The sequence below is a fragment of the Stylophora pistillata genome, chromosome 4 (assembly GCF_964205215.1).
Source record: "Stylophora pistillata chromosome 4, jaStyPist1.2, whole genome shotgun sequence".
NCBI classification, from domain to species: domain Eukaryota; kingdom Metazoa; phylum Cnidaria; class Anthozoa; order Scleractinia; family Pocilloporidae; genus Stylophora; species Stylophora pistillata.
In genome coordinates, this window is record NC_142522.1 from 21668442 (window position 1) to 21688804 (window position 20363).

At 38.4% G+C, this 20363-nt stretch overlaps 2 protein-coding genes across 2 annotated transcripts in view; one reads left to right on the plus strand and one right to left on the minus strand.

Annotated features, from left to right (window-relative positions):
- Positions 1–20363, minus strand: part of LOC111321489 (uncharacterized) — a 69838-nt gene that overhangs the window by 44881 nt on the left and 4594 nt on the right. The window contains exons 5-18 of the mRNA XM_022924381.2: positions 20151–20219; positions 18053–18097; positions 17491–17571; positions 16596–16673; positions 15829–15891; positions 15346–15399; positions 14380–14433; positions 4921–4974; positions 3641–3694; positions 2924–2977; positions 2364–2408; positions 1629–1682; positions 1300–1344; positions 414–467 (exon numbers count right to left, since the gene is read on the minus strand). Coding sequence (XP_022780116.1) covers positions 414–467; positions 1300–1344; positions 1629–1682; positions 2364–2408; positions 2924–2977; positions 3641–3694; positions 4921–4974; positions 14380–14433; positions 15346–15399; positions 15829–15891; positions 16596–16673; positions 17491–17571; positions 18053–18097; positions 20151–20219 — 804 coding nt within the window. The remainder of the gene's footprint in view (positions 1–413; positions 468–1299; positions 1345–1628; positions 1683–2363; positions 2409–2923; positions 2978–3640; positions 3695–4920; positions 4975–14379; positions 14434–15345; positions 15400–15828; positions 15892–16595; positions 16674–17490; positions 17572–18052; positions 18098–20150; positions 20220–20363) is intronic.
- LOC148732852 (max-binding protein MNT-like) lies at positions 8051–12349 on the plus strand. Its single transcript, XM_088755915.1, has one exon. It carries the CDS (start codon positions 11077–11079, stop codon positions 11755–11757), a length of 681 nt encoding a protein of 226 aa, XP_088612041.1. The 5' UTR covers positions 8051–11076; the 3' UTR covers positions 11758–12349.

Here is a 20363-nt window from a genome sequence, read left to right on the forward strand (position 1 = left end):
CTTCTACAGTTCACTTTCATGTCAGACATCATATTCTTTGTACAGAGCAAGAGATGCACATAGAATTATCTGTATATTTGTATAAGGAAATTAAAAGTTTCTTTGCCACCTTATGTTTCAAACAACTTTAATTTTCATTTGTTTAGGACTAAGGTAATACATTCAACTGACACTTCTGTCAACTCCTAAAGTTATTGTAGAGGCCATTACCACTAGTCTTAAAGAATCTACATGCACACTTCATACAATGGAATGGTGACCATAGAGGGGATGTGGGAAAATTTTTCCTATTCATCCTGGTAACTGAAAACATCTGCAGGTCGAGGGAGTATAAATCTAATAGAAACTAAAATGTGCTATGGCAATCTTTGACGGACATGTACACAATACATGAACTGCACAATACAACACACCCTTGGTCCTCTTGCTCCAGTCACACCTTGCTGTCCAGGTGACCCAAAAGCCCCCTGTGAAAATGCCATGACATCTCAATATGTTAAATTGCATGTAGGTAAACAGCTTAGCTATTGCACCGAACAATTATTCAATTATCCTTGACCATTAATAAATTGTTTCATTCACCAATTAATCAAGCTTTTAACCCTTTACACCCTAACATCAGCATGTATATTCTCCATACTGTTCTTTATGTATTTCCTTGGGTGCAGACAAGGAGAATTTGTTTTAACAATCAAGAGCTTGTTTAGTTGATGATCATTTCCTTTATTCACAACCTTAATGTGTGTTTCAGGGGTGAATTGTAAGGAGAAATTAGATGCTGGTCACTCTTACACTGATCATTTCCTTTATTCTCACGACCTTAATGAGTGTTTCAGGGGTAATATTGTAAGGAGAAATTAGATGCTGGTCACTCTTACGCTGATCATTTCCTTTATTCTCACGACCTTAATGAGTGTTTCAGGGGTGATATTGTAAGGAGAAATTAGATGCTAGTCACTCTTACACTGATCATTTCCTTTATTCTCACGACCTTAATGTGTGTTTCAGGGGTGATATTGTAATGAGGAATTAGATGCTAGTCACCCTTAGGGGTCACAGGGTTAACTCCTAGACATGATTAACATTTAAGTTCTCCTCACAATTCCATCATGTCATCTTGCAGACATGTTATGAGATTGGACAAGGTTATCAGTTGGAGAGTCTCAGTTTGATATAAGACCATATACCCCTGTCTTCATTACAAGGAAACATATGGCTTAGAGTCAAGTAGGGGGAGTTACTGAGTAGATCTTGGAGGCTTAAAGGTGAACAATACAAAAACAGTGATTTTAATATTACCTTTGGCCCTTGAGGTCCTGGAGGGCCCACTGGTCCTGGGAAACCCTGCGTGACACAATAGTAACTTAAAAAGGTTAAAATAAATTCTTCACTCTTGGTCCAGATCACCATGATTGTGCAAGTGTTGAAGGATTCATAAATCAGCTTATAAAATGCTACTGATAGTGAAAAGCATTCTCACCAACTATTCCATATTTCTTCAAATCATATTGTATGTTATTTCCATCATTTCCACTTTAGTTTCAATACCTTTTCATGAGATATTCTTTTGAGGATCCTAGCCTATAAACAACTTGATGCTTTCCAAAGTTAAATTTGAAAGAGCCTACCTTGGGGCCTGGTTCACCCATTGTTCCTCTCCCTCCTTTTCTACCAGGTTGACCCTGCATGAAACACAAAGGTACATTTCCAAATAAATAACGATAGATCACTTTTATCATTAATTCCAGTATTCACATTCCTGTAAGTATTACCCTGCTAATGAAAATGTATGCAGAATTACTTAATAATAAAATACCTAAAAATAAATCATTGTTGAGAGATTGAGGGTGTTCAACATTGCAGACAAAATTTTACAATTTCTGTTAGGGATGAAAATCAAACATAGTGTAGTATTTTTTTTTTAAATTTCTTCTTGAAAATTTCCAGAATAAACATTTCCTAAGAAATTGTAGCCTGAGTGCAGGCCCTCATTATCAAAATTGCAGCAAGACAGTTTTTTCTCACATGTAAGTTTATGACCTTTGGCAAAGCATAACAAGTGCAGTGGTTCCCCACCAGTTTCACAGTCACGAAACACAACATTTTCCAGGCTAATTCTGTTAGCACGGCATAAGGGAGTACAACTTTTATATGAAATACATGTGTCCCACAGATGTTTTTTTATTCAGGGTTTGGATGAGTCCCATTCATGGTTTTTCCAATCAAATGTTGAATTAACAGAAATCAATAGCTCACATAACTGTTTTGTTGGAGAGTGACCTACTAAGAGTTAGGGTAAAAAATGTTATCAGGCAATCATTTCCCTTTCATTTACACAAGCAAACAATCCCATTCAAACATACCATAACACCATTCACTCCGTTAGGTCCTGGTGGTCCTTGCTCCCCCTTTTAAAAGAGAAAAAAATAATAAGACAAATTTCTGTTTCTGGTGAATTATCTAGAGATAACAACAAATATCATTTTATTATATCAACACCAAGGAAATACCAAGTGAGCTTTCATACAAAAATATGATATCTTCACACATGAAGATACCATGAAATAGTTTTTAACACTCAAAGAGAAATTTTGCAACTCTGCACAGCCATGCAATTGCACATGGGAAAAGTAGAATTGGACTTTTTCTCAGCTAACCATCCTTTGCAGATGTAATGAATAAAAGCCTCCAAGCTTCATTATCAAAAAGAACTTTTCCTCACAAAAGCAGACACACTCCCTACTACATTATATGAGCGTGTTTAAGCTTTTAAATAACAATGTAGTTCATACAGACCTTCTGCAATTGTTGAAGAATATGTCATCAATAAATTAAGAGCCACTTTACTCAAACATAAACAACAAAAAGCATTAGAAAAGCTGCGTCTTACATGTACAGTACATACATAAAACATAGACTATACCTTTTCACCCTGCAAGCCAGTTGGTCCTTTTGCACCTTGCCTGCCTCTTTTCCCCTGCAAAACAGAAACAGCTAAGGTAGTGAAAATTTAGCTGAAAGAAAAAACTCCCTTAAAAGATAGAAATGCTATGTAAAAAAAGAGGATTTGTCAAAACAATACAATAAATATTGAGAACAACAAAATTTTGGGATATACTTCTCAATTTGGCTGCTTCTACAGTTATCAAAAGTACAAAGGCTGCCAGCAGTGCACGAGACAGGAAACACAAGAAGAGGTGGTTTTACACCAAATAGAGTCGCTAAAATTTTCCATCCCCAAAAAGCCCCTAAACCACCCCCCGCCTTAATTAGGGCCTGTCACTGCAGCCCAGTGTTGTCTTAAGTTCAACCTCACCTACACCTAAACTGCCTTTAAAAGTACACACAACCCAAAATTCCTCTATTCGCTCTGAAGAAGGGCTAACGCTTGAAACGTCAGCTTTTATAATCATATCGGTGGCCAATTTACCATTTCAACTTTGTTGACATATTTATATTAATTCGTTACCCCCACCGACGCAGCCCCAAACAGTTTCTTTAGAAACTATCAGCCATTACACCTAAACTAAATTTAGCCCCTCATTTCTTTCTTACTTAACAACCAAATAGTTGCTGCATGGAAGGTTGTAAACATTACCAATACTTTATCAATTGTACAAATAAATAAAGATATACATACCCTTACACCCTTGCGTCCCATCATGCCAAACATGCCCCTTCGACCCTGATCTCCCTGGATTAAAAAAAAGCCGAAGTATCAGTTAGATTTTAATCAAATTCCAAAGTTTCTGCTCTTTTATAGAGACATCTGCTATTTTATAAAGACATCTTCACCCCATGCACCAAACATACTAGTTTGGTGGGTTTTTGTGGAGACAATCTCAACCGATGCTCATAAAGTTACCCTTGATTTACATATATTATCGAGATCTGAATAAGAACACCCATGTTATACAACAATTCTCACTCACTGGTGTTCATACCAACATTTAAAGATGACATTCTTATTCCTGCATTGCCATGTGGAATAATAAAGGTAAAATGGAAAAAGTAACATGCCTCGTTGCTCACTGTAGCTAATGCTAAGGCACTAGAGACACCTGGGAAATTTCCTGGGTATCTTAGCAGCATTTCTAAAAACATGTGTGCAGGCAAAATGTCAGATCAGAGTCATTGCAATCAAGATTGTCAAATTAGTTTTAAACTTAAGTGGTTGAACATTTTCTTTAGATTTCAATTAGACCAATCCATTTGTTGCTGGACAAGGTTTTATGCTTCCTTTTGTATCCTGCTAAGGATTAAAGAGAATTAAGGAAGTTGTAATTCTTCCAGCTCTGTGTTGGTGAATTGTTTTTATGCTGAATTTGGACCTAGTTATTGTGCTGAAGGTTGCTGGAACACTCACTCCATTCAGAATTTATGTCAAGCAATTTACCATTCACTTGGCAATTTCATGGCAGCAGTGAGCAACTCAGAAAAAGTGTTTTCTATGCATTTTAGATAGTACTTCTGTCAGAGAATTCCCATTTTACAGTAAGTGGATTGTAAACATGAAAAAACAGCCAGCAAACTTCAGTATTTGCTTTGTAAGATACTCTGTTATTCAGCCTCCAACTTAAGACACCTTTAAGAGGACTTGATTAGGAAATTTGACTCCCAAACGTATCTGCTTCTGAGAAAAAACTGTCACCCTTGCCCAAAGGTAACTGAAGGTTTTGCCTAGGGCAGGTTGGCATCCATGGCAATGACTTTGCTCCACATTAAATAACTGCCTCACTTAGATTTCCACTCTACCCAGATTAAGCCCACTGTTTCTGTAATATTTCTTTATATCTGAATCATCTTTTAAGACAGACAATCTGAAGTGACCTTAAGAAGTTCCAACAAGAGTTTTCTACTTCATTCCCTAATCCATCAACTCCATGCACATTCCACTGAATGCAGTGAAGAAAATCTTACCTTTTCTCCTGGAGGACCTACAGGACCTGGATCCCCAACAGAACCTTCTGGTCCCTGGAACAAAGGGGGAAATAGGCAAACATGTACAAATAAAGTTTCTCATACCATTTCTGAGTTTTTGTTTTTATTACTGATAAGTGACAAATGCATGAGTAGGTCACATAAAGTGCAATATCCAATTTTTTGAATGGCACTTCGTTGAAATTAAAGCCTTTCAAAATATTTTAGATGTCTTAATTTTTAAATAATTATTGCAAAAAAAAAAATGACCTTGGTATTATTTTGTGATTAATTACATTGTAAAATGGTCAATTTGGGTACACTAAACTTATTATCATTTTGACAGTTGTATTTTGCATAATGTGCAATAAAGATGGTCAGGGAAGTGTTGGAAATTATTTTGTTGAGCATATAATGAAAAAAACCATTTCAAAAATTGCATATGCAATTCATGATTCTTAAATAATCATGAATCTTTCAAAACTTCACTTGTGCCTTTAATCTATAAATGCAATCTAGATTCATTTGCGTAGTTTCATCTAACTACGACTGATGATAGCAAAATAACTAATCAATTCCATGTCTGTAATAACTGTCAGTTAGCACTGCAACATAGTATAGTACTCAACATCTTAACACATGTATACTGACATGTTGTACACCTCGGAAAATCCCCGTTCTGGAAAGATTTCTAAACCATATACCTTTGCAAAAACCATTGTCAAGAACACATTTTAGGTAAAAATTTACAGGAGAGGAAGAATCTCTCAGTTCCGGTGAACAATTGTGAGATACCGACCGAATTTCTCTCAAAGATGCCGATATATTTTCCAAATAACATTACCTTTTTGGCACATTGGGGTACAGGCAGCTGTCATTTTTAATTTTCTTACATTGAACTTGGTTCTTTCATTAATAAAATCACGTGTCTCCCCTCAAGAAGGCCATATTTAAGAACCCAAAATACACCAGATACAATGAAATATATGAAGTTCATATATTTTGAACTGCGGTATTAGATACGTATGATGCACGATCCTCACAGTAGATAGAGCTATTTAAGCAATAGCGAAAATCAGACTTGAAAAAAATCAGGCCTGTACGGGATTCGAACCACTGACCTTTGCGATACTAGTGCAGCGCTCTACCAATTGAGCTTACAAGCCAACTGGGAGCAGGCCGTTAAGTTGATTCGTAATAATCCTGTGAAAGTGATAAATCAGATACAATGAAATATACGAAGTTCATATATTTTGAACTGCGGTATTAGATACGTATGATGCACGATCCTCGCAGTAAATAGCGCTATTTAAGCAATAGCGAAAATCAGACCTGAAAAAAATCGCTATCTACTGCGAGGATCGTGCATCATACGTATCTAATACCGCAGTTCAAAATATATGAACTTCATATATTTCATTGTATCTCATTTATCACTTTCACGGGTTTATTAAGAATCAACTTAACGGCCTGCTCCCAGTTGGCTTGTAAGCTCAATTGGTAGAGCGCTGCACTAGTATCGCAGAGGTCAGTGGTTCGAATCCCGTACAGGCCTGATTTTTTTCAGGTCTGATTTTCGCTATTGCTTAAATAGCGCTATCTACTGCGAGGATCGTGCATCATACGTACCAAAATACACCTTTGCCATAATGGCGGCGGCCGAGTGAAGACTAAAACTAGTGCATGGGAACGAGGCCACCCGGGCATGGATTTGTGCACTTGTGAGCGCTTGCCATAAAGTTTCTGGCACAATTTATTAATCGATCCAAAAAGCTTTATTTCTCAAAGAATCGACTACTAATATAGCTAAGGCTCAAGTTAATATGTACAATGCCATGCCACTGCTGTGTTCCTTCATGGACTACAAGGGGATATCGCGACGTGAACGGTTAATAAATATCCTACTTCAAAAAAAAACTCGCGAGAAAGCAATGGCTTCATGCAATCCGTCGAGAGGAAGGAAAAAGCTTCAAAGTCTTGGACTCAACCATGGTCTGCTCGCACCATTTTAAAATGGAAGACTTGAAGAAAAGTATTGCGGGCAAAATATGCCTTCAAACCAATGCTGTACCTTCGGTATTTCAGTGGTGTACTTCGCTGCGCAAAAAAAGCCTCCACCTCAAAGATTCACTAGTAAAACAACTACTCATCAATCATTCAGGGATTTATTCATGGTGTGCACACTCGGAAAGCAGCGTAAATGATAAATCGAATGAACAGCTAGAGAGTCAGATTACAACTGTAGAATCTAATGAAAAGAATGTCGAAAATTTGGCAAAGACGAAAGATGTCGAAACTCAGACCGATTTGGTCGAGTCGAAGGATGCATGCATTCAGAGTGTTGTCGCGCTTGTGAAACAGTATGAAATGAGAATAGAAGAGCTCTAAAGAGAAATAGAAAGCATTTCAAAGAAGAATGAATGTTTAAAAAGTAGACTTTTTCTATTGAAAGATTTCGCGCCGACAATTCTGCTGTGTCCTGCTACACTTCGTTTCCTAACAAGGCTATGTTAATGGAATCTACAATTATCTAGACCCCAGAGCGTGTTATATGATTGTTTTATTCCGCTCTGGTAAACAGAGGCATCTTCTGAAGTGAGTAGTTCCACATACTAGATTCAGAGAATTTGACGGGAACATGTCGTTTAGCGGCGGAGTGTGAACTTGTGTTGTTTGCCGAGCGCAGTTGTTTTCGTTTAGAATAAAGATTATTGGGATCAGGATCAATGATGTTTTTAACCTTTCCGCTCTTGATGTAGTAAAGTATAAGAAATTAGGTCAATTTAAGTGTAAGTAATCACAATTGACAATTTTCTCAAGCAATCAAAACACCTCGAAGTACGCATCTTGTGCTCGAAACTAGCCTTGTCACAAGCTTGCTTTTGTCTTTAAACCTTTCGCTGGGTCACCTCTGCCCTTCAACCATAGTCTCAAGTCTTCAGTCTTGAATTGTGAGAGATTTCTATCTCCTAAGAAGCTCCAGGAATGTCATTTTCGGTTAAAAAGCTCGAGGAATTGTGAGAGTTTGAGTAGTCGCGTCGCCATGTGTTGCCCGGGTGGCCTCGCTTTCGTGAAATTATTCATAACCAGTCTCAGACCTCCATCAGATTTTCCGCCATTATGGCAAATGGACACCGCGGAAATACGTTTTGGTGACGTCACAGTGGTCAGTGGTCATCAACATTAGGCTGCCAAGTGCTTCCATGTGTTTGTGGACTGAGTTCGATGAAAACATCGGCCTTTTGCATGGTTTTAAGTCGGAAAACATCCATGATACTTCTCCTTGTTTATTATGGTTGATCCTTTGAATGGGTTTTTAATACTAAAACCACGTCTTAACAAATAGCGGTACGGGGGAGTCATTTTGTTTGGAGTTTTGTGCTGTTTGCTGACTTTAGCTGGCCGTTGTTACGAAGTGCGATCGTGGTTCGTCAGTCGCCGTCGCCTTCAGAATTGTCAAAAACAGTGATAGTTATCCAGACAAAGCAAGAGATTATTTCTGTAAGATAATTTTCCAGCGAGTCTGAAGACTGGTTGGATTTTTAAGTGTTATTAGCATGAAGCGATACACGTAATTATTGAGTTGTGAAAATATTCACACACTTTGCGCCGATTTGCGGTGCCTTTTCATTTTGGAAATCATTCGCTTGGTTGAGAATTTTACTTTTGTAGACTGATTTTTCGCCATTCCACCTTTCTGATTTTCTGTGCCTGTAAGAACGGGTGTCCGTAACGCTCGAAACGTCAGCTTTTGTAATCGTTATGGTTGCCAATTTACCATTTCAACTTTGTTGATATATCCAAATTAAAATATGAAAACAATTGTTCATTTCATATACTTGCAGTTTTATCAACAAGTTATCTCTCATGAACAGAATAACGCCTGACTTAAGCTCATATAATGGCGATGTTTACAAAGGGAGAGGAAATCGAAGAAATTGCGATTTGTTTGTATTTGAGACCGTCCAACATGATTGATTCATTTACAATTTATCTTGAATTAAGTCTTTATTGATATTAATCGATTGTAGATCTCCATTACTTGTCTTTGGTACGTTTGCTTGTTCCTGTTACTACAACTGCTACTTTAATTTCCCAAACAGCTCTATTTGTTTTACATGAAAGCATTTTCAAGGAAACCCACTTTTTTATTATGATTATGATTATTATTATATTTTTATAACTCAGTCATTTGAAACTTTTACAGGCACATGTATGTTTACCTGAAGTATATTCCACTATCTTGCATGTGCATTGCATTAATATATGCAAATAATCAACTACTCTTCTTCTTCAACTCATTTTTTTTTAGATTAGCTTTGCATAGCTTTACATAGTTTCCATGTGCTTGAGGAATCATATAAATCACATGCTCTGAAGCACTGTAAGGATAATTATGATCCCCATCAGTAATATTACATCATATCTCCACACTGAGAACATCATTATGAAACATTCCTATTTGACTTGTAACCATTTTTTTCAAGGTGGCAAAATATATGTATTGCTGAAACTTGTTGAGAATTTCTTATTGACTACAATTAGCGTAGCCATACCAGTGCTCCCCTTCCCTGTAATAAGCAGGGAAAAGGACATCTGCATGGTGCTATCATTGTTCATGTTTGGGAATATCCCATCCCTGATTTTTATTTGACTAGATGGGCACAGCAGTACACAGGCTAATTACAAGCTTTAGGTTACTCCTCATGACTTACTGTTAACTGGGAATTGACAGCTGACTTGATCTCATCAATTTTCTCCTGAACATTTTTTAACTTCATTTGTTCGACTTCAGAAAATACTTCTGATAATTTCCCTCTGACATTTCTAATTTGAAAGATTAATCATCATAATCATTATGTTCTTTACACCTCCATAAACACCCAACAAGAATTCTTTGTTTATAACTCAGGCAGCTTCTGAATATAAGAAATCAGGTTTAGAAGATAGTTGATTCATTCGAGGCTGTTGCAATATGAGAAAAGACAATGCAGTGCTTTATTCACATTGATTAAATTATATTATAATAATTATTTTACCTTACAGTAGTTTTCTTTCTTAAAAATTTGTTTTCTAGTAGTACCAATATGGTAATTTTACTTTGTGAATCAGGGAGCTAAATAAAGCAGAAGTATTCTGTTTGCTCCGTACATTTTATGTTGCAGATGGCATTAAGTTAGTAAAGAAAGAAAAGAAAAAGCAAAAATAAATAAAATAAAATGATTAGTGAGAGAAAAGCAGTTTAAAAAAAAAGACATCCCACAAATTATTCAAATGCCGTTGACATGCCGATTTATACGGTTCAAGCCACTGTTTTACAAACCTGATTGTGCAGCGTCCTCGGATCACCGCTTCAACCATTCAAAAATCGTCTCATTTTTAGCCTTGGTGCATAAGCTCTTTTATAAACAAAACTTAGTTGCCACGGAGCTGCCAGCGAAAAACAACAATTTCATATCGTGTGCAACTTCAGTTCGGCTTTGGCAATTTATATAATTGAGCTTAACAACTATGCAAAAGGTGAGTCGAGTTTAAAAGCTAAGTTTACAGTATTCTTTCTAAGTTTTGACTTTTTACGCTGTCGATTTGACTCACGGCGAAAAACATTGTAAAAGTTATCGGCATTTCATGGTTCCGTTGAGCTGTCCGCTGACCATTAAAATACTGTATCGTGCCCTAAAAAACGTATTTCCGCGGTGTCTGGCAAAGGTGTATTGAGACATGTAAACGTCCGTCAAGCTGCTCGTCCGCCATGTTGCCAAAGGTCCAGTTACCAGTACTACTCTTCGTAAAAAGCTCGAGGAGTCCTCGTGCCAAGTTTTCACAAATTTTTCTTATCTCATTTCAGCTGAGTATTTCGTTTGCAATTTTTGTGCAAACCTTATTATCATTTCAGTCATACGTTCACATAACATTAGACATCTATCATGGATATACAAGAGCGGCTAAGGACATGATAATGTTTCTCCTGAATTTTTCGCACGAAATTGACTTAAAATTCAAGACCTAATTAGCAAACTAAATCTCGTGCAGGCGTGCAGGTTGACTTGCAAAACGCACGATTTTGCATAACAAGCAAGAAATCGCATTATTCCACCCGTTTATCGTGCCTCTCTCTGCAGCAACACGGTGCGGTTTGATGAATGCACCAAAAGTATGGAGTCTCGTTTACCTGACTTTCAGCAAAACAAATTCCTTTCAAGAGGGAAGGCAAAGCCCGCCACGAAAACGAAGTCGAGAAATGCTTTGGGCAAGAGAGCGCATCACAATGCATTGGAACAACAAAGAAGAGGCGTTATTCGAGGTTGCTTTGAAAGCCTCCGCAAATCAGTGCCAACGCTGGCATCAGACGACAAGAAATTATCACGGTCAGGAATTTTAAGAGAAGCAGCCAGGTATATAAAAACGACAAAGGAGAGGATTGCAGAATATACAGACGATCTCGAAGAGCTCCGTCTGCAAAACCAGATGCTCAGAGGAGAAATTGGTTATTTGGGCTGCCTGCAAGACATGACGCGTCCACGTGACGACCTCAATAGTCTCACAAAAACCGCAATGGAAGGTGACGGAACTGAAGGTATCTTAAAGGAGGGGTACCCTACAAACAGTATCATGCTCGATAGCTTGCCTCTACACAATAAAGATCCCAAACACAGTTTTTCTTCCGTTTATGACACTGACGTTTTTTTCATGGAGAAAGGTCTCGAGAGTATGGAATGTCTAAGGAGCGTCACTCAAGGAGGAAAGAGTTCCACAGACGAGGAATGTGATGTTCGCATTGACGTGGAGGGCTTTGAGCAGAAACCGTTCTCCTTCACGGCCATCTCTGATACTTAATATTTTTACTCATTTGATTCACGTTCAAAGTAACTCCTATTAAGGAATTAAGACACAGAAGGAGGAGGCCTAGAGTGAACATATTGACACATTTTGCAGCGACATTGAATGTGGCCTTTTTAATAATATACAAGCTATGGTAAGATAATGAAACCGTAATGCTGGTAATTAAAAACAGTTGATTATGACAATGAAAAACTGCGATAAAATATTATAAAGCATGACACGACGTTTCGACGTTTCCAGAACGTCATTATCAAGTAAACTAAAATAATAAAATCGAGCATATATATAATGAAGCGGTGAATAAATTACAAAACGTTAAAAGTTAAACAAAGAGTTTAGCCCTAATGGAATCGCTCTGGGTGTTTAAATTGGGCCTTATTGTTCTTATGTACAACATTTCATAAACAAGACAATCCCATTTCGTGCCGCATTTTTTAAGCATTCTAAACTGGCTCTCATTGAGTAAGTCAATGTTCCCATGGGCATCTCTCAGGTGGCGACCAATGGCAGAGTATCGATGATCAGCAATGCGTTGAAACAGATGGCGCGTCGTATATCCGAGGTAATTTGAATCACACAAATCACATTTAAAACAGTAAACAACACTATGCTGATTTAAGATGCGTGGCTTGATTTCTTTAAGCTTTAGGTCCTGCTCAAGTTTCTTACTGGTATAGACTGGTTGTACATCAATGCCAATTTTTGAACTGAGATCGCGCATTTGTCTTTTGGCAATGTTCACTGAGATTTGATCTTTGAAAGGAATACTGACTCTTAAAGTTTCAACAGATTTTGTCTTAGTATCTGGTGTAGAGGAATAATCACATTTGTCGATAATAAAGTTCACCAAAGAACTAGGGTAACCAAGGCGATGAAACATAGATTTTAGATGCCTACACTCATCGACGCATGCTTGATGCGTAGAGGACAATTCCTTTGCACGATGAACCATTGTTTTGATAAGACACTTCTTGTAGCGCAAATCGGTGTGACTTTGAAAGTGAAGTAAAAGGCCCGTGTTCGTAGGAACTAGGGTAACCTTTCGATAATAAAGTTCACCAAAGAACTAGGGTAAAACAATGGTTCATCGTGCAAAGGAATTGTCCTCTACGCATCAAGCATTCGTCGATGAGTTAAGGCATCTAAAATCTATGTTTCATCGCCTTGGTTACCCTAGTTCTTTGGTGAACTTTATTATCGACAAATGTGATTATTCCTCTACACCAGATACTAAGACAAAATCTGTTGAAACTTTAAGAGTCAGTATTCCTTTCAAAGATCAAATCTCAGTGAACATTGCCAAAAGACAAATGCGCGATCTCAGTTCAAAAATTGGCATTGATGTACAACCAGTCTATACCAGTAAGAAACTTGAGCAGGACCTAAAGCTTAAAGAAATCAAGCCACGCATCTTAAATCAGCATAGTGTTGTTTACTGTTTTAAATGTGATTTGTGTGATTCAAATTACCTCGGATATACGACGCGCCATCTGTTTCAACGCATTGCTGATCATCGATACTCTGCCATTGGTCGCCACCTGAGAGATGCCCATGGGAACATTGACTTACTCAATGAGAGCCAGTTTAGAATGCTTAAAAAATGCGGCACGAAATGGGATTGTCTTGTTTATGAAATGTTGTACATAAGAACAATAAGGCCCAATTTAAACACCCAGAGCGATTCCATTAGGGCTAAACTCTTTGTTTAACTTTTAACGTTTTGTAATTTATTCACCGCTTCATTATATATATGCTCGATTTTATTATTTTAGTTTACTTGATAATGACGTTCTGGAAACGTCGAAACGTCGTGTCATGCTTTATAATATTTTATCGCAGTTTTTCATTGTCAAATGTTTTACCAAATCTTTACTTATTCGAGTTGATTATGAAACGTGGTAAAGTGTGTCTACGATCATGCGTTATTCTACGAGGAAATTTTCGAGTGAGTGTGAAAAGTCATCCTGATGTGCATTGGTTTTTCCTTTTTTTCGTTTTGTAATTGTTAGGAAACTCGTGCCAACTTCTAAACCGATCAGACGAAAAACTACGATATCGCCACTTGAAGGCTGTTTGTACGGCAGGAAAAAAAGACCGGGTACGCACCCACCAAGTAAGGAGTACGGACCCCAAACTTTTGTTGGTGTAAACGATGAGCACCATGTTATTTAGATGAGTATGTACCCGTGTTTTTTACGGTTTGGGGCCATGGGTCAGTACCACTCTCCTCATATTTGACGAGTCCACACCCGATTTTCCCGCGATGTAAACGGCTTTTTGATCACCTCGTTTTAACTGCGTTTAATCAAATTTCCTTGTTTTGACTTTGAGTCTTTTATTAACTCCAAGCAGCATTTTCCTTTTTTTTTTTCTTTTTTTTTTTTTTTCTGTTAGACCGTTACAAATAATTTTCTTTCTTTTATCTGACACTCACATAAGAGGTACACAACTGGCACGCTATGCCGTTGCCATGTAACGCAGTTATCGATCGCAATTTGCCTCTTTAAAAGGTTCAGTTGTGGTAGTCTTTGTGGAAAAAAGTAAATCGTCACAAATTGAAGTCAACTAGGTATAAATTACTAGAACGTTTATCTTATTGAACGTAGAGATACGTACGTCCTTTCCAGGTCTCCCTGGGTCTCCTGTCGGTCCAACATCACCTGGGGGACCCTGAAAACAAACAATCCCAATCTGTTAGAATGCGAGACTGGGGGATTCTCAATTTTCAAAATGGTGGCATATCGAAAGAGAAACATGAACAACAATGAACTACTACACGGATCGAGTTCAGAGTATTACTTATGTTTGCATGGCAGCAAAAGTAATTCGCCTGCCTTTAAAAGGCACTGCTATCGTTCATTAACGTCAAGGAATGGTTAATATCAGAGTAACACATGTTTGAATGCCTATTGACCAACATGCATATGCATAAAACTTGACACTTGGTACCGAATAGACCGTACCAAATGCACACTTCTTCACCAGTATTATTGAACGAAAAAAGTGCGTTAAAGATGAAGTACATAAAAATTTCGGTCATACATAATCACGGCACCAGAACAGATCTCTGTCCTTAAATAAATTGCTCACTCGGCATTCAAGCTGGTCTACTTCGCAACCCTCTTTTGCCATTTCTTGAAGCATTCGCGACAACCTAAAGAACCGGTGCGAATAAGTCTTTGCCCAATTCTGCTTTCAGCGCGTTACAGTGTCGAACGAGGTAATGACTAGTCCAGAAAGCTAACGCCTTTAAACAAACAAAACACACACACACTCACACACACACACACACACACACACACACACACACACACACACACACACACACACACAAAAATAAGACAATCGGATCCAACAGTTAAATTTACCACGATTTGATCAGACGGATTTTCCCGCGCTTCCGAGATCAGTCTTCTTGGCCATTTGTGATTCTTTCCTTTGTCCTTGATGGGCTTTGTGATTATTTTTTATTTAGTTTAACAACACTCCACCAAAATGCGTTCTAACTACCTCCTGCCAAGTAAGTGTTGCATTATAAAACGTGACAACGAAATATCCCCTCGTGTCGTTAACACGACCCACCTGTTCTCCTACAGTTCCTTTTGGACCACGGTCTCCGCGCTCTCCTTGAAGGCCCTGGAACCAACAGAGATTTAAATCGTAACAGTGTTCAATAGGCGTAGGAATGGAAAGAAAATGAGACATGAAATTTCCTTTTCGGACAGAAAAAAGTAATCATTAGAACATCGAGACTCTAGCCTCTGTCGATGGAAATTTGATGACCGAAAGACGGCAATTGAACAAATTTATACCATTTGTATTGAGACTGTTTTAAACATGAAATAAATCAAGTAGAAAAACAAGGCGAATTTTTACCCGTTCACGGGTAACGCAAAAATTACCGCTGAAGTGATAAAATGATAACACACAAGTTGGATATTGGTGGATTTTTTTTCCCCGCAGCTTAAAGAAAACATGAACATAGCTTATCAAACGAATATTAGTCTAAAACACATGTACAGCTGATATTTTGGCGAGAACTGATATCTAATATTTGGTTCATACCTGGTTACCAGTTTCTCCCGGCTCTCCTGGGAGACCTATGGCACCTATCCTTCCATAAGTTCCCTTCAAAGAAAAGAAAAAGTCGTAACTAATTACAACACCAGGTGGTAGTTTCGTTATATCTTTTAAGTTTGTTTTAGTATCAGAGGATGTTTTTTTTTTTCCGGCAGTGAAACCTTGGTTACCAGTTTGACATAACTTGCCTGTTGTTCGAATATTAAGCACGTTAGAACATTTTGAGTACCACGAAACTTCCATAAAATATCCGTTAGTTTTTACTCTAATAACAATCTCTGCTACTGATATTAGTAGAGTATGGAACATTTGAGAGAGAGACAAACTCAGACCGCCTTAAGGAAATGCAAATCCTCAAAATTGTGCGCTTCTGCGCATTGAGATTAGTCTTCACACGCCTTGCAAACCTGGTTGGCATGTGAAAATAGGCCAATATGTGAGCTAAAAGAGCTGTAAAATATGATTGTTTAACAGTAGCTGTCGTTACAACAAAGAAGTCGCGCGGTTTCAAACGTGAATAATTTATTCAAGTAAACCCTTTTCCAATTGAGTGTCAGAAATGATCCAGGATTACTTTGGTTTTGCTTTTCTTTGCTCTATGATTGATCCAGAAAACTCGCGCCACTTTCTCAACCAATCAGATCCAAAACTAAACCCAAACGCGTCTTAGTCACCCGCTTTTTTCCCGCGGTTTTTACTTTGAGTATTCATTGAACCAGTCCCCTCTGTGGAACTAAAGCGTGTTGACAAACCTTTTGTCGCTGCATGGATTGCCATATTTGCACGATCTGGTCAATTTCATCCTGTGACAAGAGTGTTCCTGCCGGTGCCTATTCAAACGATAGAGAAGAGTAGCTGTAAAATAAAACTAAAATTAAACTAACTGAAATTTATTTCTTTCACTCGTCAGGCAAGGTTCAGACCGTGAAAGAGAAAAGTCACGTGACGACACAGCAACACCCAAGACGACAACCAATCATCAGCCTAGACCCAGTTGTTCAAAGAGCGGATAACGCTACACGTCGTAAAAATCGCTAACCAGTGGATGTGCTGACAAAACTTACTGCGCAATCCACTGCATGGAGATTTATCTAGTGTTCAGTGTTATCCAGCTCTCGAACGACCAGGGAAAGGCCGAATTCCAGGCCTGTCGAAACGAGAAATCCCAAGCTCTTAAACAAGTTTGGTGAGCCAACAAGTGATGATCATTAACCAAGTGTCCAGACTGAATCAAAATATTCGATTGTAGAGAATTCGAGCCCTAGGAGAGAGAACCATGAATGGAATCAAGCGACAGGACGAGTCCGGCCGTGAAGCGAACGCGCAAAAATAGAAAAAAAGAAAACTTTTGATGAAGGAGTAACAAAACAACGTCAGTACATTGAGAAATATACTACGGCGTTATTTAATTTTATTCAAAGCATCCAAACACCATCATACATTACCAAAACATTTTCTGTTTCAACAGCAGAGCTTCACTGAAAATGAATTTGCCAATCTCAACAACGAGGTAAGACATGTTCTTACGCGGGAGCTTGGGGCGATCACCATGGAAACATGGATTGACCTTTTAAGTCGAATTAATTCCCGCGAAATAAGAAAAGCCGACATGAATGTCGTTTTTTATATAACGTACTCAGTACTTACTCCGATAAGTGTAATACCCGACGGACCTGAACCTCCGGGTAGACCAGGGGGTCCCCTGCTACCTTGATTTCCGATTTCCCCCTATAGATAAAAATAAGGGGGTTAGAAATTTTCTCTGCAGACTTGATACTTACGCTGCAAATAGTTTACTTGTCAATTTGGCACAGCATACCAAATAACCATAGTTCGATATGTTGCAAGTTGCATAGGTGTGGGAGATATATTTGCTCAACTCAAGATCTAGAGTATTGTAATTTTAGCATGTTAGTAAATGTAAAAGTAAGGAAGTAAAAAATCAAAAGTTAATTTTGTTTCCTATTTGCGGTAAAGTATTATGATCGAGGGCTAAGATAAAAAGTTATCCATTTTTTAAAAGTTTTTGCGTACATTTGTTGTTATGGCGTCCAATTTGAATTACCATTGTTCTGGACTTCCTAGCCTTGTCCTCTCGTGGAAACACAAAAGGATTATCACATGTGTGAGAGGCTAGTAAAATATGGCGTTCAATTCAAATTGGACGCCATATTTCGATTCGGTATATATATTCTAAGTATTATCATACCGGTTTTCCAGGAACCCCACGGCCTCCGGGGTCACCAGTTGAACCCTGAGAAAAAAGATAGGTAAATATTTGATCATTGCAGGTTCTAGGGACTGTTCTACTCAAAATCGTGTTTTAAAACCGAGTCATGATATAGACTGTAACTGCTTTAAGACCAAACTAAATTCCTCAGGAAATCCTTGTCCCTTGCGTTCTCCTTGCCCCGTTGCATGCACGAAGCCTGGTACGAAAGGCACACTCTCTCCCAACTCAGCGAGGCGGCATCGAGGAGCACTAGGGGTCCAGGCTTAAACAAATCGAGAACGCTTACGGCCGGTTATTCAAACAAAGTTTAGCCGTGGTTTAACAAAACTGCCGCCTTCAATTTCGCCCAACCTTTTATCTCAACATTTATTTTTGTGTATAGTGTCGAGAGGGCCGAAAGATAATAGTGAAAGAACTTTTAATTAAATTAATCAAATTTCTTAAAGAGAATCCCTGAGGCCAGCTGCTTGCGTAAAAACCGCGGTTTGTGTTCGACTTCGAGTAAATAACCGGCCGTTAAGCCTGGTTTCACTAGCGACGCAACCACAAGCGTAAGCACAAACGCAAGCATAAGGTTTATATGCCATATGAAAACGAACGCCGACTAACACAAGTACTAGCGCAAGAAAAAGGAAAAATTTTGATCCTCGTGCCTTTTACGGTGAAATAAGAGCCGTTATGCTCGTGTTTGTGCTTGCACTTCTGCATGCCTCGCTAGTGACATACAGGCTTAACTATGGTCTAGGCTACATCTTACTTTAAAACATGCCTACAAAGGAAATCTCGTTGGCTTTAGTAGCATTCGTCTCCTAGAGAAAGCGTGCATGCCACATGACTCTTCAACACTGAACACAAAGGCGTAATTACATCTATAATGCTCAAGCATTCGGAACGAATAAATGAAAATCAAACCAAGCGATCACTTAACGACCTCGATGATTGGTACGAACACGATACATCCAATTTTGCGCTCAATCCTGGTTTCCATGTAAACGACCGAATCGTCGTTAATCGTCTCGAAAACTGGGGCGATCAAGACGATCCGGCTGATTTTATGGAAACAATGCCTCAGACACTTGAGACCATGGACTGTCGCAGTTGTTTCTTTGCCCGCAGTGACGAAGCGACGAAGGGAAGCTTTTCAATAAAACGAGTGTAAGATTCTAAAGAAACTATGTTGCTGCATCGGTAATGGCATTGGCAGATAATTTCGTTTAAACAACTGAGTTGATAATGTAGATTGGCCACCGTAAAAAATTTATAAAGCTAATTTTTCAAGCGTTAGCCCTTCGTCAGAGGGAATTACGAAGGGCTAACGAAAGAAACATCAGGTTTAAAAACTCTTTGTGGTGGCCGATAAAATTATCAACTCAGTTGATAAAACCAAATTATCTCTTGAATAAGAAGTGTGGCATCAGAAACGGATTAAGTTGTCTGATCCCAATCCAAATGCGCCTGCACAACAATTACTTACTTACATATGATGCACGATCCTCGCAGTAGATAGCGCTATTTAAGCAATGGCGAAAATCAGACCTGAAAAAAATCAGGCCTGTACGGGATTCGAACCACTGACCTCTGCGATACTAGTGGAGCGCTCTACCAATTGAGCTAACAAGCCAACTGGGAGCAGGCCGTTAAGCTGATTCGTAATAAACCCGTGAAAGTGATAAATGAGATACAATGAAATATATGAAGTTCATATATTTTGTACTGCGGTATTAGATACATATGATGCACGATCCTCGCAGTAGATAGCGCTATTTAAGCAGGCCCGTACAGGCCTGATTTTTTTCAGGTCTGATTTTCGCTATTGCTTAAATAGCGCTATCTACTGCGAGGATCGTGCATCATATGTATCTAATACCGCAGTACAAAATATATGAACTTCATATATTTCATTGTATCTCACTTACTTACTTGTCTACAGGTCTACATTTTTTTCAGGTTGCGTACTAGTTCAGGCAGACAGATGTACTTTTTTTGCACACTCCTCCTCTTGCACATGAATTTCCACTAGTGTCCACCTTGAGGCGAACCGACAAAAGATAAACATTTAGAAGAGAATACTTACTGTAAAACCAGCGGGGCCTGGGAACCCCGGTCGTCCTGGAGTGCCTGGCTCTCCTTTGGGTGGAAGGGTCTATAATAAAGATAAAAATCGTCATTTCCGTTTTCATTTGTCCTTTCCAGCCTAAAGAAACTGTGGTGCTGCGTCGGTGGAAGGTATAACAGGATGATTAGGTTTAATCAACTGAGGTTATAATAAAATAATAATAATAAGACG

Bases quoted from the DNA above. Each gene is read 5' to 3' on its own strand.
- LOC148732852 (XM_088755915.1), top strand. From the start codon at position 11,077: ATGGAGTCTCGTTTACCTGACTTTCAGCAAAACAAATTCCTTTCAAGA.